This window comes from Watersipora subatra, chromosome 9 (assembly GCF_963576615.1).
Source record: "Watersipora subatra chromosome 9, tzWatSuba1.1, whole genome shotgun sequence".
In the NCBI taxonomy this organism is placed as follows: domain Eukaryota; kingdom Metazoa; phylum Bryozoa; class Gymnolaemata; order Cheilostomatida; family Watersiporidae; genus Watersipora; species Watersipora subatra.
In genome coordinates, this window is record NC_088716.1 from 3451488 (window position 1) to 3471878 (window position 20391).

General features: G+C 35.1%; 2 protein-coding genes across 2 annotated transcripts in view; one reads left to right on the forward strand and one right to left on the reverse strand.

Moving 5' to 3' along the window:
• Positions 1–16676, forward strand: part of LOC137403531 (ubiquitin conjugation factor E4 B-like) — a 31662-nt gene extending 14986 nt beyond the window's left edge. Inside the window, exons 13-23 of the mRNA XM_068089469.1 lie at positions 568–710; positions 1871–1963; positions 2162–2388; positions 2867–3117; positions 3692–3818; positions 9480–9639; positions 13554–13676; positions 14103–14294; positions 14753–14927; positions 15268–15417; positions 16538–16676. Coding sequence (XP_067945570.1) covers positions 568–710; positions 1871–1963; positions 2162–2388; positions 2867–3117; positions 3692–3818; positions 9480–9639; positions 13554–13676; positions 14103–14294; positions 14753–14927; positions 15268–15417; positions 16538–16608 — 1712 coding nt within the window. The 3' untranslated portion in view covers positions 16609–16676. The remainder of the gene's footprint in view (positions 1–567; positions 711–1870; positions 1964–2161; positions 2389–2866; positions 3118–3691; positions 3819–9479; positions 9640–13553; positions 13677–14102; positions 14295–14752; positions 14928–15267; positions 15418–16537) is intronic.
• Positions 16677–16877: 201 nt separating this feature from the next.
• LOC137403533 (uncharacterized) lies at positions 16878–19677 on the reverse strand. The gene is made up of 3 exons (XM_068089471.1): positions 19576–19677; positions 17986–18266; positions 16878–17014 (listed from the first exon to the last, which is right to left on the reverse strand). The coding sequence occupies exons 1-3, from the start codon at positions 19635–19637 to the stop codon at positions 16956–16958; spliced, it is 402 nt and encodes a 133-aa protein (XP_067945572.1). The 5' UTR covers positions 19638–19677; the 3' UTR covers positions 16878–16955.
• Between the last annotated feature and the right edge of the window lie 714 nt (positions 19678–20391).

A 20391-nucleotide genomic window follows, 5' to 3' on the forward strand; every position in this document is an offset into this window, starting at 1 on the left:
CTGCCGTAGATTGGAATCTGTTTATTTTTCTGACGTAGTCATTAAATTTGGTTATTGTCTTGTCAAGTGATCTTCTCACGTGAATTGAAAGGCCAACAAAAAGCTCAAGTTAAAACTTCTCGTAGCACTAGTTTATGACAAACACTTCGGGCTTTACCGAAGATCCCGTGTCAAATATATAGATGCTCGCTGCTTTACAGTTTTGTTTCGACTTGATCAAATCGTCAAGTCGTAATCTGATCATGTGACCCAATACTTCGCAAATAATTTTTGCAGCACTTTTCGATTATCACAGGTGACACAGTGTCTGTTATTTGACAATTAGGTCACACAGTGTCTGTTATTTGACAATTAGGTCACACAGTGTCTGTAAGTTTATAACTAGTCTTGAGAACTCTACTTCAATTAGTAGGAGAATATAATACAAGGGGTTAGTAGTCTGGTAGGTTCTTACACTCTTCTAACTGGTACGCCAGAACCTCACATCCTTGACATTCATAAAACTATAGATTTATGTACTTCTACTGTTTTAGACTAACATTAATAACTAGCTGTCTATTGTTTTAGAACCAGAAGAATGGATTGAACCTAAGTTTCCAACGGAGTGCTTCTTCTTCACTCTCCGCTGCATCAGCCTCTCTATCATCCCCAACATAAGGAAATACAGACGGAGAATACGTGTGATAAGGGAGCTTGCATCACTCCTCAAGGTTGTTAAAGTATATTTGTTAGCTCATTTGTTAGGTCATTAGTGCTTAGTTTCCTTATTGAAATGAGCTGCCAAACTGAGTGCAAGAGAGAGTGGTTACTAGACCATGTATGTTAGCCTAGTGTTGATTGCTATTTCCTCTTTCACTTCCGAGAGCCGCCTAGTATGGTTCAGCAGAGCGTTTGCCTAGGGCGAAGAGCCGCATGATGCGGCTTTAGCAGACTTCATACAAAATGTTTCTTCTTAGTGAGTAGTTAATAGTTTAGCCCATCGTATCTGTACTTAAACGAAAGGAAACAATTTACTGCATGCGTTGAACCAATAAAAATCTGTTTACAACCTGCGCATAGTTTTGTTTTGCAAAAACTTTGTTTTTTATCGCAATTCCTTCTTAGCAATAACAAGCCGTGTCAGACATATTACGGTTACAGAGTTTTCACTCATTGTAGATCAATAGACTTTAAGTGAATTTTATTGAACAATAGTACTACAGAGAGTGATTATTTTATTGTTAGCCGTAATAATATTGATGACTCATCCAACTCGGACACGCTCACAGTAGTAGGGGAAACGGTTGAAAATGTGTCTCAGTTCATTCTGCAACACATTTTGGGCTTTTTATGGCATCATCCGGTGTTAAATTTTATGCTGATTAATTTGGTACCACAATATTTTTATGGACCGGTTGGCTCAAAAGTTGTGACAATTCATATCCACTCTTGTTAAATATTACGTTTTAACTGAATATGTAATAAGTACTTTAACTGAATATGTAATAAATACTTTAACTGAATATGTAATAAATACTTTAACTGAATATGTAATAAATACTTTAACTGAATATGTAATCATGTCTCATTAAAGAAATTAATTTAGTAGCAAAAGAGTTAGCCATGGTAAGTGTAATGGAGTCAGCCTAGAGAATTCATAAGTGTGCTGCCTACAATAATTCACCTGACTCATGGACTTTATGGCCACAAAACTTTGATATAAAACAATCATTGTTAGACCAACTAGAGTGCTCCAATGAGCATCCAGAGCAACAAGTAGGCATGGTGGCTTTGAGGTAGTAAGAATTAAGGTGTCAAGATCATGTTTGTTTGTCAGTTGCTAAGCAATGCCGAGATGTCAAAATGATCTTTGTTTCACCCTCTTCGCTAGGACTTGGAGAAGTCAAGAGATTCGTGGCAGAGTAACGCAGCCCTTAAGTATCGTAATGAGCGACAGATGCAGAGATGGAATGAACAACTGGCTGTAAGTACATCAATGTCAGGCTGTTGCTGTAGAAACTGCACTTTACCCACTTCCTGATTTCAGGATATCAGACTACATTAGTTTAACTGCTTAAGCAACCTTGACACAATCATGTACTGACTGTCTCTAGGTATGAGATTAGAACAACCTTGACACTATATACATCAATGCTAGTCCACATTTTCTGGTTATTTGCAGAACTTCAAAAGGGCACAACTCTGTTCGGATACATCAGTACTTGACCCAGATATACTGAGTAGAACCATAAGGTTTTACGGACTGTCCTCCCTTTTTCTTCTCCAGCAAGTTGGTTGCAACCTTGACCTACCTAAACTGCCTCTTGCCGCTAGTGTGCCCATGGCCTTTGCCTCTCTTCCGGAGTATATCATTGATGACATGGCCGATTTTATTCTTTTTATAGAGCAGTAAGTTTAGACTGGCAATCTTTTGGTATTTCAGATATTTACAACGGGTGTTACTGACCAGCCTTAAATTGCCAGGTTTCTGTTTGTAACTCACCGGATTTTCTGTTCATAGCCAGTGCTAGTCCTTTCGGATTTCTAATAAAGATGTCGTAGTAGCATTCTTATTGCCTACATAGACATCTACAGTCCTCATTCGCTTTAGGTTTTACAACCGAGAAGTCAGTTGAACTTCTTATAGTTTTATCGTTGACTCTCTGTAACTGTTCTCTATCTGCAGCCAGAATAGTTCCTTATCTACAAGCAATCGCTGATGCCTAGCTGAGTTCATAAAAATATCTCTTTTTAACCTGGTACACTGGCAGCCATTTTAGAGCATATTTATATTTGTTGTTATACGAGTGTATTAATATTATTACTGGGTCTACTATAGACGGTAGCAACTATTGTTCATGTGATTTGAATGAGTCGTGCATTGTAGAAACATGCCAGTAGTGCTAACAGAGCCTCTGTGCTGCCGAGCTGTCGCCGATATTGTCACACTTCTCGTCGTGCTTGTCTGCTCACCAAGCTACATAAAGAACCCGTACCTGACTGCCAAGCTTGTCGAGATTATCTTCACAGCTGACTCTAACATTTCGGGCAACACCTGCAAGGACTTTTCTCAGCAGATTTACGAGCACACAGTAGCCTTAGATCATCTCATGCCCAGTCTCATGAGGTTCTATGTTGGTGCGTATGCCTTAATGTCCCAGTCTCATGAGGTTCTATGTTGGTGCGTATGCCTTAATGTCCCAGTCTCTACAACTCGCTACTTTTGTATGACAAGTTCTGAATTCTTTGGAAGTATGTCTTCGGTAAAAGCACTGTTGGCTAACAGTCATACAGTCATTGGAGTAATATAGCCTGAAATATGTTATTAGCAGAATAGCACTAGTGATAGCCATTTCTTCTATTTCACTCCAAAAGCAATGAGAAACTTGACCAATATTACTCACTCAGGTTATGCAAGAGCTTTTTCTGGACTGTTGCATGCAGCTGAGTTTGAAATCGGTAAATGACCAATAGGAAAACTTGAAATCGGTAAATGACCAATAGGAAAACTTGAAATCGGCAAATGACCAATAGGAAAACCTGAAATTGATAAATGGCCAATAAGGAATTGACAGTCAAGGCATGAATAAGAGTGTTTTAGGTGCTGAATATGCAGCCAGTTTGTTCAAGCAGCAACTCACAAAGGGTTTCTGTGGTTTTGCCAAATGATTTGTCAGGAGTTGTCAGCTCTTGTTGAAATTGTATATTTTAGATATCGAAAGCACAGGCTCACACACGGAATTCTTTGACAAATTTGGTATTCGCTATCAGATCAGCATAATCTTCAAAAGTCTCTGGTGTATTAAAGCTCACAAGGCACAGTTTATACGGACAGCCAGGTAGGCACGGTTCAATAGTTGCGGCTATCTAGTGAGTTACCACACCAGAAGTATCATCGGGATCACACAAGTATCACTCGAGGTCAATAGTTTTAGCTCAGTCGTGTAGCTAGAAGTAATTGGTTACAGCACAGATATATATTTGTAATTGGTTACAGCACAGATATATAGCTAGATGTAATTGGTTACAGCACAGATATATAGCTAGATGTAATTGGTTACAGCACAGATATATAGCTAGATGTAATTGGTTACAGCACAGATATATAGTTAGAATTGGTTACAGCACAGATATATAGCTAGATGTAATTGGTTACAGCACAGATATATAGCTAGATGTAATTGGTTACAGCACAGATATATATTTAGAATTGGTTACAGCACAGATATATAGCTAGATGTAATTGGTTACAGCACAGATATATATTTAGAATTGGTTACAGCACAGATATATAGCTAGATGTAATTGGTTACAGCACAGATATATAGCTAGATGTAATTGGTTACAGCACAGATATATAGCTAGATGTAATTGGTTACAGCACAGATATATAGCTAGATGTAATTGGTTACAGCACAGATATATATTTAGAATTGGTTACAGCACAGATATATAGCTAGATGTAATTGGTTACAGCACAGATATATAGCTAGATGTAATTGGTTACAGCACAGATATATATTTAGAATTGGTTACAGCACAGATATATAGCTAGATGTAATTGGTTACAGCACAGATATATATTTAGAATTGGTTACAGCACAGATATATAGCTAGATGTGTGTGTGTGTGTGTGTGTGTGTGTGTGTGTGTGTTTTATTTCACCTTTAAAGATTACACAATTGAATTAATACTCGAGACAAAATATAATTAACCAATGCGTGAAAAAATAACAATAAGTAAGAAATGATGATGGGGCCCATTGCGAAATGGCAAAGCCAGTGGTACGCGAGCCCGAGTCAGCAGCACAAAAACCAGACCGTAACACTCACTCTCCAGACTGGAGATGGTGCCTCAGTTCCACCTTATATTTACCGAGACATTTTATTGATCTTATTGAATTAGGTAGTCGATTCCACAGCGCAGGTGTTGCAAAGTTTGAGGATCGTTGACCGGCTAAAGTTAGATGATTAGGTACGGGAAGAGAAAGTAATTGATGACGAGTATTATAAAATGGTAGTGCTGGATCACATTTTGAGTAAAATAATTTATGGGCTTGAATAAGCAACTTATATTTATGCAATTTATCAATAGTTAAAATATCAGAGGTTTTAAATAAATCGTTTGTTGGAAATCCAAATGGCTTACGGTTAATGATTCTGACAATTTTCTTTTGAAACTGTATTATTTTGCTAAGATGAATTTTGGATGCATTGCCATAAGTTTCTATTGAATAGCATAATTTGGAGTGAATAAGTGTGTAATAAAGCATAATCAGCAATTTTTTTGGTATGAAAGCACTTATGCGGTAAAAAATGCCTGATATAGGCCGTAAATCTAATAAAAGCTTACGAGCGTGGGAAGACCAGTTCAAATTTTTATCAATTGACACTCCAAGAAATTTGACTTCATCTATTGCTTTAATAAAAGTGTTATTAAAAAGAATAGGCTGATCAAATTTAATTTTGCTCTGGTAATTTTTAAAAACAGTAAAACAGGTTTTGTCAAAGTTAATGGTTAATTTGTTCGTTTGACACCAATCAGCTAGTTTTTCAAGATCAGATTGGACTTTAGGTAAATCGTCGTTTAGGTTCTTTGAACTCATAAACAAATTGGTATCATCAGCATACAATATAGGAGTTAGATGAGTTAAACAATCACAAAGATCATGTTAGATCACAAAGGATAGGTTAGATGTAATTGGTTACAGCACAGATATATAGCTAGATGTAATTGGTTACAGCACAGATATATAGCAGGAGGTTATTAATTACAATCGGATAGAGCCTGAAGTTTGAAGAGCATTTCCTGTTTTTTACATCTTCAGTTTTTATCCCTAGTTTTCTGTTGTCATGTAATTTCATAGAAGTTTTACGCATAGAGCAACGCATCATAGAGCAACGCGTCATAGAACAACTCTCCTAACATCTTAGCATAAAGTATTGAGAGGACATGATATGTTATTTATTCTGCCATTCCTAAGGCTATAGGAGTCTGCTGAAGGCACTTGTTGTTATCACTCATCAACTTCTTGTAGATTCAAGCAGGTTGGGATAGGTTAGAATGGATTGGGATAAGTTAGAATGGATTGGGATAGGTTAGAATGGATTGGAATAGGTTAGAATGGATTGGGATAGGTTAGAATGGATTGGGATAGGTTAGAATGGATTGGGATAGGTTAGAACGGATTGGGATAAGTTAGAATGGATTGGGATAGGTTAGAATGCATTGGGATAGGTTAGAATGGATTGGGATAGGTTAGAATGGATTGGGATAGGTTAGAATGGATTGGGATAAGTTAGAATGGATTGGAATAGGTTAGAATGGATTGGGATAGGTTAGAATGGATTGGGATAAGTTAGAATGGATTGGGATAGGTTAGAACGGATTGGGATAGGTTAGAATAGATTGGGATAGGTTAGGACGGATTGGGATAGGTTAGAACGGATTGGGATAGGTTGGAACGGATTGGGATAGGTTGGAATGGATTCGGATAGGTTGGAATGGATTCGGATAGGTTGGAATGGATTCGGATAGGTTGGAATGGATTCGGATAGGTTGGAATGGATTCGGATAGGTTGGAATGGATTGGGATAGGTTAGGATGGATTGGGATAAGTTAGAATGGATTGGGATAGGTTAGAACGGATTGGGATAGGTTAGAATGGATTGGGATAAATTAGAATGCATTGGGATAGGTTAGAATGGATTGGGGTAGGTTAGAATGGATTGGGATAGGTTAAAATGGATTGGGATAGGTTAGAATGGATTGGGATAGGTTAGAATGGATTGGGATAAGTTAGAATGGATTGGGATAGGTTAGAACGGATTGGGATAGGTTAGAATGGATTGGGATAAATTAGAATGCATTGGGATAGGTTAGAATGGATTGGAATAGGTTAGAATGGATTGGGGTAGGTTAGAATGGATTGGGATAGGTTAGAATGGATTGGGATAGGTTAGAATGGATTGGGATAAGTTAGAATGGATTGGGATAGGTTAGAACGGATTGGGATAGGTTAGAATGGATTGGGATAAATTAGAATGCATTGGGATAGGTTAGAATGGATTGGAATAGGTTAGAATGGATTGGGATAGGTTAGAATGGATTCTGATGGGTTAGGATGGATTGGGATAAGTTAGAACGAATTGGGATAGGTTAAAATGGATTGGGATAAGTTAGAATGGATTGAGATAAGTTAGAATGGATTGGGATAAGTTAGAATAGATTGGGATAGGTTAGAACGGATTGGAATAGGTTAGGACGGATTGGGATAGGTTAGAACGGATTGGGATAGGTTGGAACGGATTGGGATAGGTTGGAATGGATTCGGATAGGATGGAATGGATTCGGATAGGTTGGAATGGATTCGGATAGGTTGGAATGGATTCGGATAGGTTGGAATGGATTGGGATAGGTTAGGATGGATTGGGATAAGTTAGAATGGATTGGGATAGGTTAGAATGGATTGGGATAGGTTAGAACGGATTGGGATAGGTTAAAATGGATTGGGATAAATTAGAATGCATTGGGATAGGTTAGAATGGATTGGGGTAGGTTAGAATGGATTGGGATAGGTTAGAATGGATTGGGATAAGTTAGAATGGATTGGGATAGGTTAGGATGGATTGGGATAAGTTAGAATGGATTGGGATAGGTTAGAATGGATTGGGATAGGTTAGAACGGATTGGGATAGGTTAGAATGGATTGGGATAAATTAGAATGCATTGGGATAGGTTAGAATGGATTGGGATAGGTTAGAATACATTGGGATAGGTTAGAATGGATTGGGATAGGTTAGAATGGATTGGGATAGGTTAGAATGCATTGGGATAGGTTAGAATGGATTGGGATAAGTTAGAATGAATTGGGGTAGGTTAGAATGGATTGGGATAGGTTAGAATGCATTGGGATAAGTTAGAATGGATTGGGATAGGTTAGAATGGATCGGGAAAGGTTAGAATGCATTGGGATAAGTTAGAACGGATTGGGATAGGTTAGAATGGATTGGGATAAATTAGAATGCATTGGGATAGGTTAGAATGGATTGGGATAGGTTAGAATACATTGGGATAGGTTAGAATGGATTGGGATAGGTTAGAATGGATTGGGATAGGTTAGAATGGATTGGGATAGGTTAGAATGGATTGGGATAGGTTAGAATGCATTGGGATAGGTTAGAATGGATTGGGATAAGTTAGAATGAATTGGGGTAGGTTAGAATGCATTGGGATAGGTTAGAATGCATTGGGATAAGTTAGAATGGATTGGGATAGGTTAGAATGGATCGGGAAAGGTTAGAATGCATTGGGATAAGTTAGAACGGATTGGGATAGGTTAGAATGGATTGGGATAAATTAGAATGCATTGGGATAGGTTAGAATGGATTGGGATAGGTTAGAATACATTGGGATAGGTTAGAATGGATTGGGATAGGTTAGAATGGATTGGGATAGGTTAGAATGGATTGGGATAGGTTAGAATGGATTGGGATAGGTTAGAATGCATTGGGATAGGTTAGAATGGATTGGGATAAGTTAGAATGAATTGGGGTAGGTTAGAATGCATTGGGATAGGTTAGAATGCATTGGGATAAGTTAGAATGAATTGGGGTAGGTTAGAATGGATTGGGATAGGTTAGGATGGATTGGGATAAGTTAGAACGGATTGGGATAGGTTAGAATGGATTGGGATAAATTAGAATGCATTGGGATAGGTTAGAATGGATTGGGATAGGTTAGAATACATTGGGATAGGTTAGAATGGATTGGGATAGGTTAGAATGGATTGGGATAGGTTAAAATGCATTGGGATAGGTTAGAATGGATTGGGATAAGTTAGAATGAATTGGGGTAGGTTAGAATGAATTGGGGTAGGTTAGAATGGATTGGGATAGGTTAGAATGGATTGGGATAGGTTAGAATGGATTGGGATAGGTTAGAATGGATTGGGATAAGTTAGAATGAATTGGGGTAGGTTAGAATGGATTGGGGTAGGTTAGAATGGATTGGGATAGGTTAGAATGGATTGGGATAGGTTAGAATGGATTGGGCTAGGTTAGAATGGATTGGGATAGGTTAGAATGGATTGGGATAGGTTAGAATGGATTGGGATGGGTTAGAATGGATTGGGAAAGGTTAGAATGCATTGGGATAGGTTAGAATGGATTGGGATAGGTTGGAATGGATTGGGATAAGTTAGAATGGATTCTGATGGGTTAGGATGGATGGAATGAGCTGGAATGGATTTTGTTGGCTTGGTTTGAGTCAAAAATTGATTCGGATGGGTTGGAATGGGTTGAGACTAGTACATGTAGATCTTCAATGGTATTTTCTACTGAGCTTTCCGCTAGATTTAGCCTGAGATGAGCAGCCTATTTGAGTGAGATATGATTAGCCATAAACATTAGAACTGCAATTTTACAAACTTGAACACGTTTCTGTTGTAACTGTAGCCCGAGTGCATATCTCTTTAGACTGTGATGGTTTGGTTATTTCAGTACGGAAAAAGATGATTTCACGAGGTTTGTCAACATGTTGACCAATGACACTACATTCCTTCTCGATGAGAGTCTCGACTCACTCAAGGCAATCCATGAGTTGCAGGACCTGATGAACAGCCCTACTAAATGGAACCAACTTAACAGAGAGACACAACAGGTGGGGGTGACTCCTAGCTACACCATCGGTGTTAAATATATTATCTTGGCCACTCTTGCTAATCTATTCATACAGCTGGAATTCTTGTCTTCACGATGTGTGAAGTAGAAGGAATGAGTCCTTAGACATTTAGATTTCTCTTAAATAGATATATATGTTGTTGTTAAATTTATTATATATGTCGTTAATCGTTAAATATATTATATATATATTGTTGTTAAATTTATTATATATATTGTTATTAAATACATTGTATATATTGTTGGTAAATATATTATATATATTGTTGTTAATTACATTATATATATATTGTTATTAAATACATTGTATATATTGTTGTTAAATATATTATATATATTGTTATTAAATATATTATATATATTGTTATTAAATATATTATATACAGTGAAACATGGATAACTCGCCCTCGGATATAGCGAACACATGGTTAACTCGAATGGATTTGCTTGGTCCGTTCCCACGCAATGATAAATGGCTCTATATAACTCGAATTCAACACTGTTATAACGAACTGTTTTTTGCCCAACGGCTACCGAAACGGTTGCTATCGCTTTAGAAAATCACTTTATTCCAAGCCATAGAGGTAAACCTCAACTTTTCGTAATTCATAAGCGTCGTTATTACCTCCATCGGCAAAATATTTTTTGTCAACGACTGTTCTAAAGGTTTAGTGAAATTTGATTTATACTGCTATACGATGAATAGCGCGGACTGGCCCGGCCACGGGCGCAAGGATTTTCGCCACGCACATACAAAACAAAAATCGCATGTTGTTTTGTATGTGCGTGGCGAAAATCCTTGAGTGCGTGACCCGGCTAGCCTGTGACGAATATTTTTCCGAAGTTGATTCCGTGTTGAATCAACGTCGGAATGTTGAATGTTTAAAACGTCTTAAAATTTGTTTTTATTAAACGTATACGTTTTCTTAGCTAAAAAAACTATTCATCGTTTGACCTAAACACAGAATACGTGTGTACATTCAATAAGTATCCATTCAAAAAGCGTGAGTGATATACAATGTACTGTTAAACCTCGTAAAACTTTTAATTGAACTGCCTCGGAGTGTTGCTCTTAACGAATCCCAGGTAAAGTAAGGTAATCTTTCCATAAACTTCAAGAAATATCGGCAAAATTGATCGTGGGTAAAACGCTCAAAAGAAAAAGATGTCTTTTCTTTGAGCATTTCAGCAACGATCAAGTTTTGCCAATGTCAATCTAAAAAACGTCCTGGCAATAACATCACCTCAAACAACAAACCAATCTCAAGTGATAGAAAAATCTCTATACTTTTTGATAAAAACGTTTTAAACTTTACATTAGAAGCATTTAATTTGAAACAAGCCATTTGTGCTTTTGATTTATATTATAGTTTGTATATGTTCATGTATCTACTAATAAATAAGTGAATACATGGACTTGTGACAGTGCTCTGATAACTTGAACACTCTGATAATTCGAACACTTTTGCTCGGTCCCTTGAAGGTTGAGTTATCCGAGTTTCACTGTATATTGTTATTAAATATATTATATACATGTATATTGTTATTAAATATATTATATATATTGTTATTAAATACATTATGTATATTGTTATTAAATACATTGTATATATTGTTGTTAAATATATCATATATATTGTTATTAAATATATTATATATATTGTTGTTAAATATATTATATATATACTGTTATTAAATACATTGTATATATTGTTATTAAATATATTATATATATTGTTGGTAAATATATTATATATATTGTTGTTAAATATATTATATATATTGTTGTTAAATATATTATATGAATTGTTGTTAAATATATTATATATATTGTTATTAAATACATTGTATATATTGTTATTAAATACATTGTATATATTGTTATTAAATATATTATATATATTGTTGGTAAATATATTATATATATTGTTATTAAATATATTATATATATATTGTTGTAAAATATATTATATATATATTGTTATTAAATACATTATATATATTGTTGTTAAATATATTATATATATACTGTTATTAAATACATTGTATATATTGTTATTAAATACATTGTATATATTGTTATTAAATATATTGTATATATTGTTATTAAATACATTGTATATATTGTTATTAAATATATTGTATACATTGTTATTAAATATATTGTATACATTGTTATTAAATACATTGTATATATTGTTATTAAATACATTGTATATATTGTTGTTAAATATATTATATATATTGTTATTAAATACATTATATATATTGTTATTAAATATATTATATATATATTGTTGTAAAATATATTATATTTATATTGTTATTAAATACATTATATATATTGTTGTTAAATATATTATATATATACTGTTATTAAATACATTGTATATATTGTTATTAAATATATTGTATATATTGTTATTAAATACATTGTATATATTGTTATTAAATATATTGTATACATTGTTATTAAATACATTGTATATATTGTTATTAAATACATTGTATATATTGTTATTAAATATATTGTATACATTGTTATTAAATATATTGTATACATTGTTATTAAATACATTGTATATATTGTTATTAAATACATTGTATATATTGTTGTTAAATATATTATATATATTGTTGTTAAATACATTATATATATTGTTATTAAATATATTATATATATATTGTTGTAAAATATATTATATATATATTGTTAATAAATACATTATATATATTGTTGTTAAATATATTATATATATACTGTTATTAAATACATTGTATATATTGTTATTAAATATATTGTATATATTGTTATTAAATACATTGTATATATTGTTATTAAATATATTGTATACATTGTTATTAAATACATTGTATATATTGTTATTAAATACATTGTATATATTGTTATTAAATATATTGTATATATTGTTGTTAAATACATTGTATATATTGTTATTAAATATATTATATATATTGTTGTTAAATATATTATATATATTGTTGTTAAATATATTATATATATTGCTATTAAATATATTATATATATTGTTGCGGCTGAAGGACCTAAAGACCGAAGACCTTACAGGTCTGAAGTAATATTCACTTCATCATTCATCAATGTTTAATTATTCCCATGTTATTTTTTCATTCCACTCACATAGACTGTGAGGAGATAACTTCTAGTTTTAAATTTTATTTCGGTTAACAATTGCTATCAAATTAGGCCTTCTTGTGATTTGTTGGAGTTGTTGGCACGACAGTTGTGAGCTGGACTTGGAGTTATAATATCATTGAGCAAACGAAAAAATGAAGATTATTTTTGTGGACAATGAAGCGTATTTTTATTTAGCTACTTCTATTTAACTATAATAATAATTACAATAATAATTAAATAAAGATATGAAAAAAGATAAACAATGATAAAATCATATTGTACAACTAAAGAGAAACTATCAAATTGGTCATGTGGGGCTAAAGAGAAACTACCAAATTGGTCATGTGGGGCTAAAAAGAAACTATCAAATTGGTCATGTGGGCTAAAGAGAAACTATCCAATTGGTCATGTGGGCTAAAGAGAAACTACCAAATTGGTCATGGGGGCTAAAGAGAAACTATCAAATTGGTCATGTGGGCTAAAGAGAAACTATCCAATTGGTCATGTGGGCTAAAGAGAAACTACCAAATTGGTCATGGGGGGCTAAAGAGAAACTACCAAATTGGTCATGGGGGCTAAAGAGAAACTATCAAAGTGAATCTAACTGTACAACTAAAGAGAAACTCAATAACTAACCTACTCTATTAACCTGATAAACTTCCTAAGCGTATATAAGATATAGGTACATACTGCTGAGAGACAACTAGAACTGTATATTAACATGAATTATCATACAGGCTAAGGAAAGGCGCTTGTCTCAGGAGGAGAAACAGTGTAGATCGTATCTAACCCTCGGATCTGAAACTGTGGAGATGTTTAGATATCTCACCGAGTATATCAAGTTACCCTTCCTCACTCAAGTGAGTAGTCTTTGAACCTTAGCCCATCACTTTCATTTGGGAAAAATTCAATTTTATTTTTGGCACAGTTATATTTTATAATAAATTCTTTTATAATATAAATTATATATTATTAGTGACATCATTAAACAAATCATATAATATTATAAGTAACACTATTGTATAAATGACAATAGTATAATTACGATTCAGGATTATTATATAAATAGTATAAGATAAATAATTTATGGCATGAATGATATAATAATACAATGAACATTATATGTTAATTAAATAATGTTATAAATAACGCCATTGTATAAGTTATATACCCAATATTAATGTAGTAGATTTTATGTTAATTATCATGAGGAGGCAACTTCAGTGGATTTTTGAAGTAGAGAAGTGAAGGCCAAGGACGGAACTAGGCTCTTATTTTTATTGCAGGAGCTTGCTGACCGGTTGGCTGCTATGCTCAACTTCAATGTGAAGCAGCTATGTGGACCAAAGTGCAAGAATCTTGTCGTGAGGAATGCTGAAAAGTACTCCTGGGAGCCTAAGAAACTGCTAGACGACCTGACAGCCATATACTCAAATCTCGATTGTGAAATTTTTGCAGCTGCCCTTGCAAATGATGAGGTAGGTTATAGACTTAAGGCTACAGTAGGGTATAGATGGCATCTGGGTAGTGTGATGTGAATATTTAGCGGTAGATGCCTTGAGATTAAATGTACATTACATATTGGCTGTGAATAGTCATCGTTATGTAACCACACACACTGTTTTGCTAGTCTATATTATCTGCTTTTTATGTCTGGGTGGTGTAACCGTATATATCATCTGTTGTTAGTGCTGATGAATAACTGGACAGTGAGCTGTAAATTTGCTTGACTAGGGTACAGTAATGTTGTTGAGTCTTGTGCGTTAATAAAGAGTTGAGATGAATAGTCTGACAAACACGCTACAGGTAGGACATGCAGAGCCTTGTTATGACTTATGAATGGTACGGTAATAAGGTGAGTGGTTTGTGCCAAACGTTATCAATAATAGCTTCTAACACTTTCAGTTCAAGCTGTTATAGTTCCGTTCTGTTCTAGAGGTCATATAGTGATTCTCTCTTCACCGATGCTGTCTCCAAAATGACTCGAGCGAATATCAAATCCACCTTAGAAATTGAAAAATTTACCAACCTCGGTAAAAAGGTTAACAAAATTCTCGCAGACAAACAGCAAAATGACATGGACTGGTCAGACGCTCCAGAAAGGTTTAAAGGTAAGGCAACTCTTGTATACACATAAATTTGGCATAAGTTTTTCAGACACATATTGAATAACAACTAATTATTTTAAAAATCAACACGACTTGAACTGACTGAGAGTAAGTTGTAAATCCTCACCACACGAGAGTGACATGTGTCATAGTGACAGGTCTCATAGTGACATGTGTCATAGTGAAAGGTGACATAGTGAAAGGTGACATAGGCAGTTGAAGTTGTCATTTTATTTAGATTTTGAAGGTCATCTTGCTGAGTACCTCGCTTTTTTTACAGTATTAAAATGCACTCAGTTTATATTGCGGACCTCTGCGATAATGCTTAGCATCGTTGCTTTAGATCCTCTGATGGACACGCTTATGCTGGACCCGGTGCTCCTCCCTACCTCAAACATAGTTATGGACAGGAAACATATCCTGAGGCAGCTGCTAAACAAAAGTGAAGACCCTTTCAATCGTAAAGAGCTGAAAGTGGAAGACTTGGTGGAAGGTTTGTCTAGGAATAATATCTTCATACAGGTGTCATAGTGACATGTGAATGACAGCTTCATACAGGTATTAAGTAATTTGTGAATTACAGCTTCATACAGGTCTCATAGTGACTTGTGAATGACAGCTTCATACAGGTGTCATAGTGACTTGAGGATGACAGTTTCATACAGGTGTCGTAGTAACTTATTACATGTTTGGAGCAATCATTTTGCTTCTAATACTAATCGAGCATTTTCAAAGTGTATTTGCACATCGTTTTAGAATGTCTCACTCAAAATGCTAGTCTGGTGTACTATCAAATTCATTAGAAATATTGAACATCATTTATGCATGAAATAACCAATAATGTGATCTTTATTGTGCTACTAGTTGCTAACCTGATAGTTATTAGTAGATAATTGGAGGCGTGTAAGTAATATGTATAACTTCTTCATTGTGGGAGTGTGAAAACTATGTGCAAAAATGTGCTCTGTTCTTGGTCGGAATCATAGAGAAACGGAGTCATCACGTACAGCCTTTTATATTATTCTATTTGTTTTGATAGAACTCAGTCTACGATTACCAAATATCTTAGTCTCCAGTTCTTTCCTATTTCTCATTTGCTGTATTAGCTGCGTTTTAATCGCTTGTAAACTCAAATGAATACTGGTCAGAGCTGGAACCACAAAAATAGAAATTTTTCTCTAATGTTAACGTAGAAATAGAAAATCTATTTGTATCAGTTTATCTGAACTGCTTTGGAGGCAGCTATAAAAATATACCCATTGCCTCTCCAGCATCATGTATATGGCCAGATGAGACCATTCTCTGTTTTAGCTTCAATCAGTGGCCACACAAGCTATTTCCTTATTCATTGTACAAACTTTACTAATGAAATATCAATTAAATAAGGGACAGTAAAAACAATCATTGTAATAGTTTATTTCCTCTACCATTTTCAGTTTATTAGAATAATAATCAGTTTAACATAATATCAAATAACCATGTTTCATCTTATTTATTCAGATAATTTTATGTAATTTTATTTATTCAGATAAATATTTGTAGTCTTTTTTTATTCAGATAAATATGTGTAGTCTTGTTCATTCAGATAATTATGTATAATTTTATTTATTCAGATAAGGAATTGAAGAAGGAGATTGAGGACTGGGTAAGATCTCGAGCTAAACGTTTAAGAACTGATGCGTAACAATTTCTGTTGTACGATTCTGTTAAAACTTCCCCGAGAGACAAAAGTCTTCACTACAAGCAGATTTCCTGCAAAGCTTGTGAAAATCTTCCACTTCTGGCATTAGCCATCTAGTATACAATAGCATGTAGCATCACCTATATAAAGGAATTCTCTGTTTTTGTGCAATCAGTCAAGCATGACATGAAGTATAAGTTCTGTATGTATTATTTAATTTAGGCAATATATACACCAATAGTTCAATAAAGTTATACAATTGACATCTACATGTATGCTAGCACCAGAAAAGTCTCTTAACACGGAAGTTTTGTCGATAATCTCGTGCGAGGCATCTATCCCATAATGCATCAAGACTCCCATTCATGAGGCTGCGCTATTATGCAAATCCTTGTAAACTTTCTTTGACCTGCCAAAGAAGTTCAACGGTCAATCTGATCTCATTGATATGTTAATTGTGGTAGACAAAGTTAGGGACAGTTTCTGAGATACCATAATCTACTATGCTAGGAACAAGGGTCAAGGTTGACATGTATGTTTTATATACACCTTGTCGTCTTCAAAACTTCATGTTTTGCGAGTGTAGAGTCGGATGTCTTTATGACCCAAGCAACGAGTTGTTTAGCCAATGTTTTAGAGAATACTCAGTTTGCTACTATCAAACCCTACATGCTTGTCAAGATCGCTTAGAGATGGAATGCCCGACCGACCAGCTTCTTTATTCTTTTTTTGAGTGTTTTTTAGTATGAATATAGACAGCTACTCAATTAATAACATAACAGACGAGGTGCAAAATTGTGTAGAGCTTCTGGCAGCATAAGACAGGTGTTTGTTCATGAACAATGATCGTGTAAAATTTCCAATGATCGTCGTTTTAGTGTCGTTAAAACTTGAGGCGTGAAATGCTTCTCACCTTCATGTCATTGTCAGATAGAGACTTATCACTGGTCTGAGGCTGAGTTACTTTCTCACCAAAGGTTGTTATGATGTCATAGACCACGGCTCATGATTAATTGTCAAAAGCGATAACACAAGTTATTACTAGTCACTACACTTTGAACTATCTTTCTCAGATTGTGAATCAAGTATTGCATAGTCACAGTATTGCATAGTCACAGTTATAAAATTGATATACCTTAATATTCCATTCTCATATACATAAAATGTGACAGAATTCAATATTGGAAGGACAACCCTACTATTTGCTTTTTATTTGAACTCACGAATGTTTCACAGAATCTTGCCAGCATTTTGTGAAACATGGCGGCGTGGCTATGGCAACAGCACTAAACAGCTTTTACGTCCTTGCTTTTTATATACGTGCAGTTTCGCAAACAGATGCTGTATGATTATCACTCTCAGGTGATGCCACAGACTTACCAGCTTGCTGTCTTGGCGTACTAGTCTCTTGGTCACTGCTGTCAGCATTGCCGTTGTCAGCATATCTATTGTCAGCGTTGTTGCTGTCAATGTTTTTGCTGTTATCAATCGTTGCTTTAAGAGAAGTTGCTTGTCTTTTCAAGTGGTGGGCCTCCCTCCATGGTATACTTTTCCTGTACTTGTAACGCATGCCACAGCCAGCTCCGATCACCAGCACGATTGCTGGTATGACAAAGTATGCTGATTGCGTCGCTTTACGCTGGCTCGCGTCTCTTGACTTCCTACATCAAGCAAGCATGGCTCGTTATGAGTGTACATATAGCTGGAGATATTAGCAAGGATGGACTGACAATGGAGCACAACTTGTCACATAAACAAGGTATTGGCAGTACACACAATAATCAGAACACTTATTAGGTTTCTATGCTCAGACCAAGATAGTGTACAACCTCAAAAGCAAAGCGATAAAACATGATTAATTCTGTCATGTCAAAAAAAGGAAGACTTGTATCATTCCTTTCATGAAAAATAATATGAAGTAATTTCTCAAAGAACGAGTGTGATGTCCGTTGAAGCTGTGGAGACTGTGCGCGTCTTTAAGAGCCGCATTGCACAAACAATGACTCCATGATCTTGGCTGGACATGTCTGAGCTCGTGGCAAGAGAACCTTAACGACAGCAGACGTGCCGAGTTGCAGGAAGCAATTTAAGGTTGGATGTTATCCGGTCACCACGAGTAGCCTTTCTTTGCTAATTGAACTCCAACGTGTGTTAGAGTTCACATTACAGTACAGGTTGGTGCAGTACTCCAACCTGTGTTGTTCGCAAGTCGTGTTCCAAACCACTAGGATCCACAGCTAACATTTCCTCTATGCAGAGGTAGGCAAGTAAAGCAGGTGGGCATACTGATGACACCCAGTGCTGTCAAATCACACTGGGGTATAATAGTCACTGGTTGACTGAGTTTTATTTCAAATGCTGATATTTAAAATAGATGAAACACCAAACAGCTTAGATCAAAGGTACCTAATTACATAAATTGTAACAAAATTGATTTCTCACCGAGGAGTTGTAGAGACACCCGTTGTTTCATCCAAATTTGCATCGTTAACTGTTAAGTAGTTATTTTCTATTGCTGTCGTTGAGTCATTATGTTCATCGCAGCTGACAAAGCTCAGCAACCTACCAAGTTTAATTAATAAAATAATTATTTGTGAAATATATTGGGGCACGTACTTGTAAATGCTGAGAACACCAAGTTTGTTCTCAAGTGTGACCAGCATTTACATACCTATAACAGAGAAATTGATAAATACTAAACTGGAAAATTGTGTTACCACTGTGTCAGGCTTTGAGAAAGATTTGGAATACATTCATGACGTAAATGTTACTCAAATCATCCTTATGGTTGCTCTCATGGAGCTTTAATCAGAGCTTTTGAGGAGTGATAAGAGTCGTGTTTAATTGCTTGTCTAGGAAAGATACCGTCCTTAATGAATCACTCAACATGTTCAAGCTCTCTAGGCAGCGGCTGATAACTAGGGCTGCAAATGAATCAAATGTACAAGAACTTTGCAACTTGAGGTCTACCTGTATCCAGATAAGCAAAGAACGATCCAGCAGTTTATATAGCAGAACTGTAGGAAATTCATAGTCTCACAGTCTCGACTAGGCGTGCACCTTTGCGCAGCTCCCTGTTACAGATGCAATGCGACGGGCGACGAATGTAATACAAACAATAAAACAATACCGAAGTCTAGAATCAATTGAGGCAATTGCAACTATTCAATAAATTGTGATTGACTACAGCTCAGAATCTGGAAGATAAACAATTAGGTTTTATGCAACGAGGATAAAAGCAATTTTAGGTGAATTGAGTGGCATCCAACTTGTAAATCTGTATGCATATGTCTTTGCTGTCTACACCCGATACTCAGCAGAGTGAAAAGCTAAATATTCTTATTGACTGGTTTAAGGAGGGGTGTAACAAACATGAGGTTCCGATCTCTGCTGAAAGGTGGATTTAGCATTTAAGACATCAAAAATTACATTACATGAAACATGCCTGACAGGTGCTGTATCCCAGGCTAGCGCTCTTAGCACCTGTCACAAGCACCTGTCACTAGCACAAGCACCTTCGAAGAGTGACAAGCGCTGAAGGTAAGAATAGCTCAAACGATTGCAACCACTACTTGAAAATTGAAATTTTTATCTTTGGAAACTACAATATTAAATTGATGTAAAACTTCTAGCTACTGCTGTCAATCAATAAATATGTTTAGTAGGGTGGGCCACATATCATCATGAGAGAAATATTTAGTTTGCCAGCATTAGGCTAAAAAAATTTGTTGAAGATTTACAAAGCAAACCTTCAACTCTTTTTCAATATGGACATGGAAAATGGGT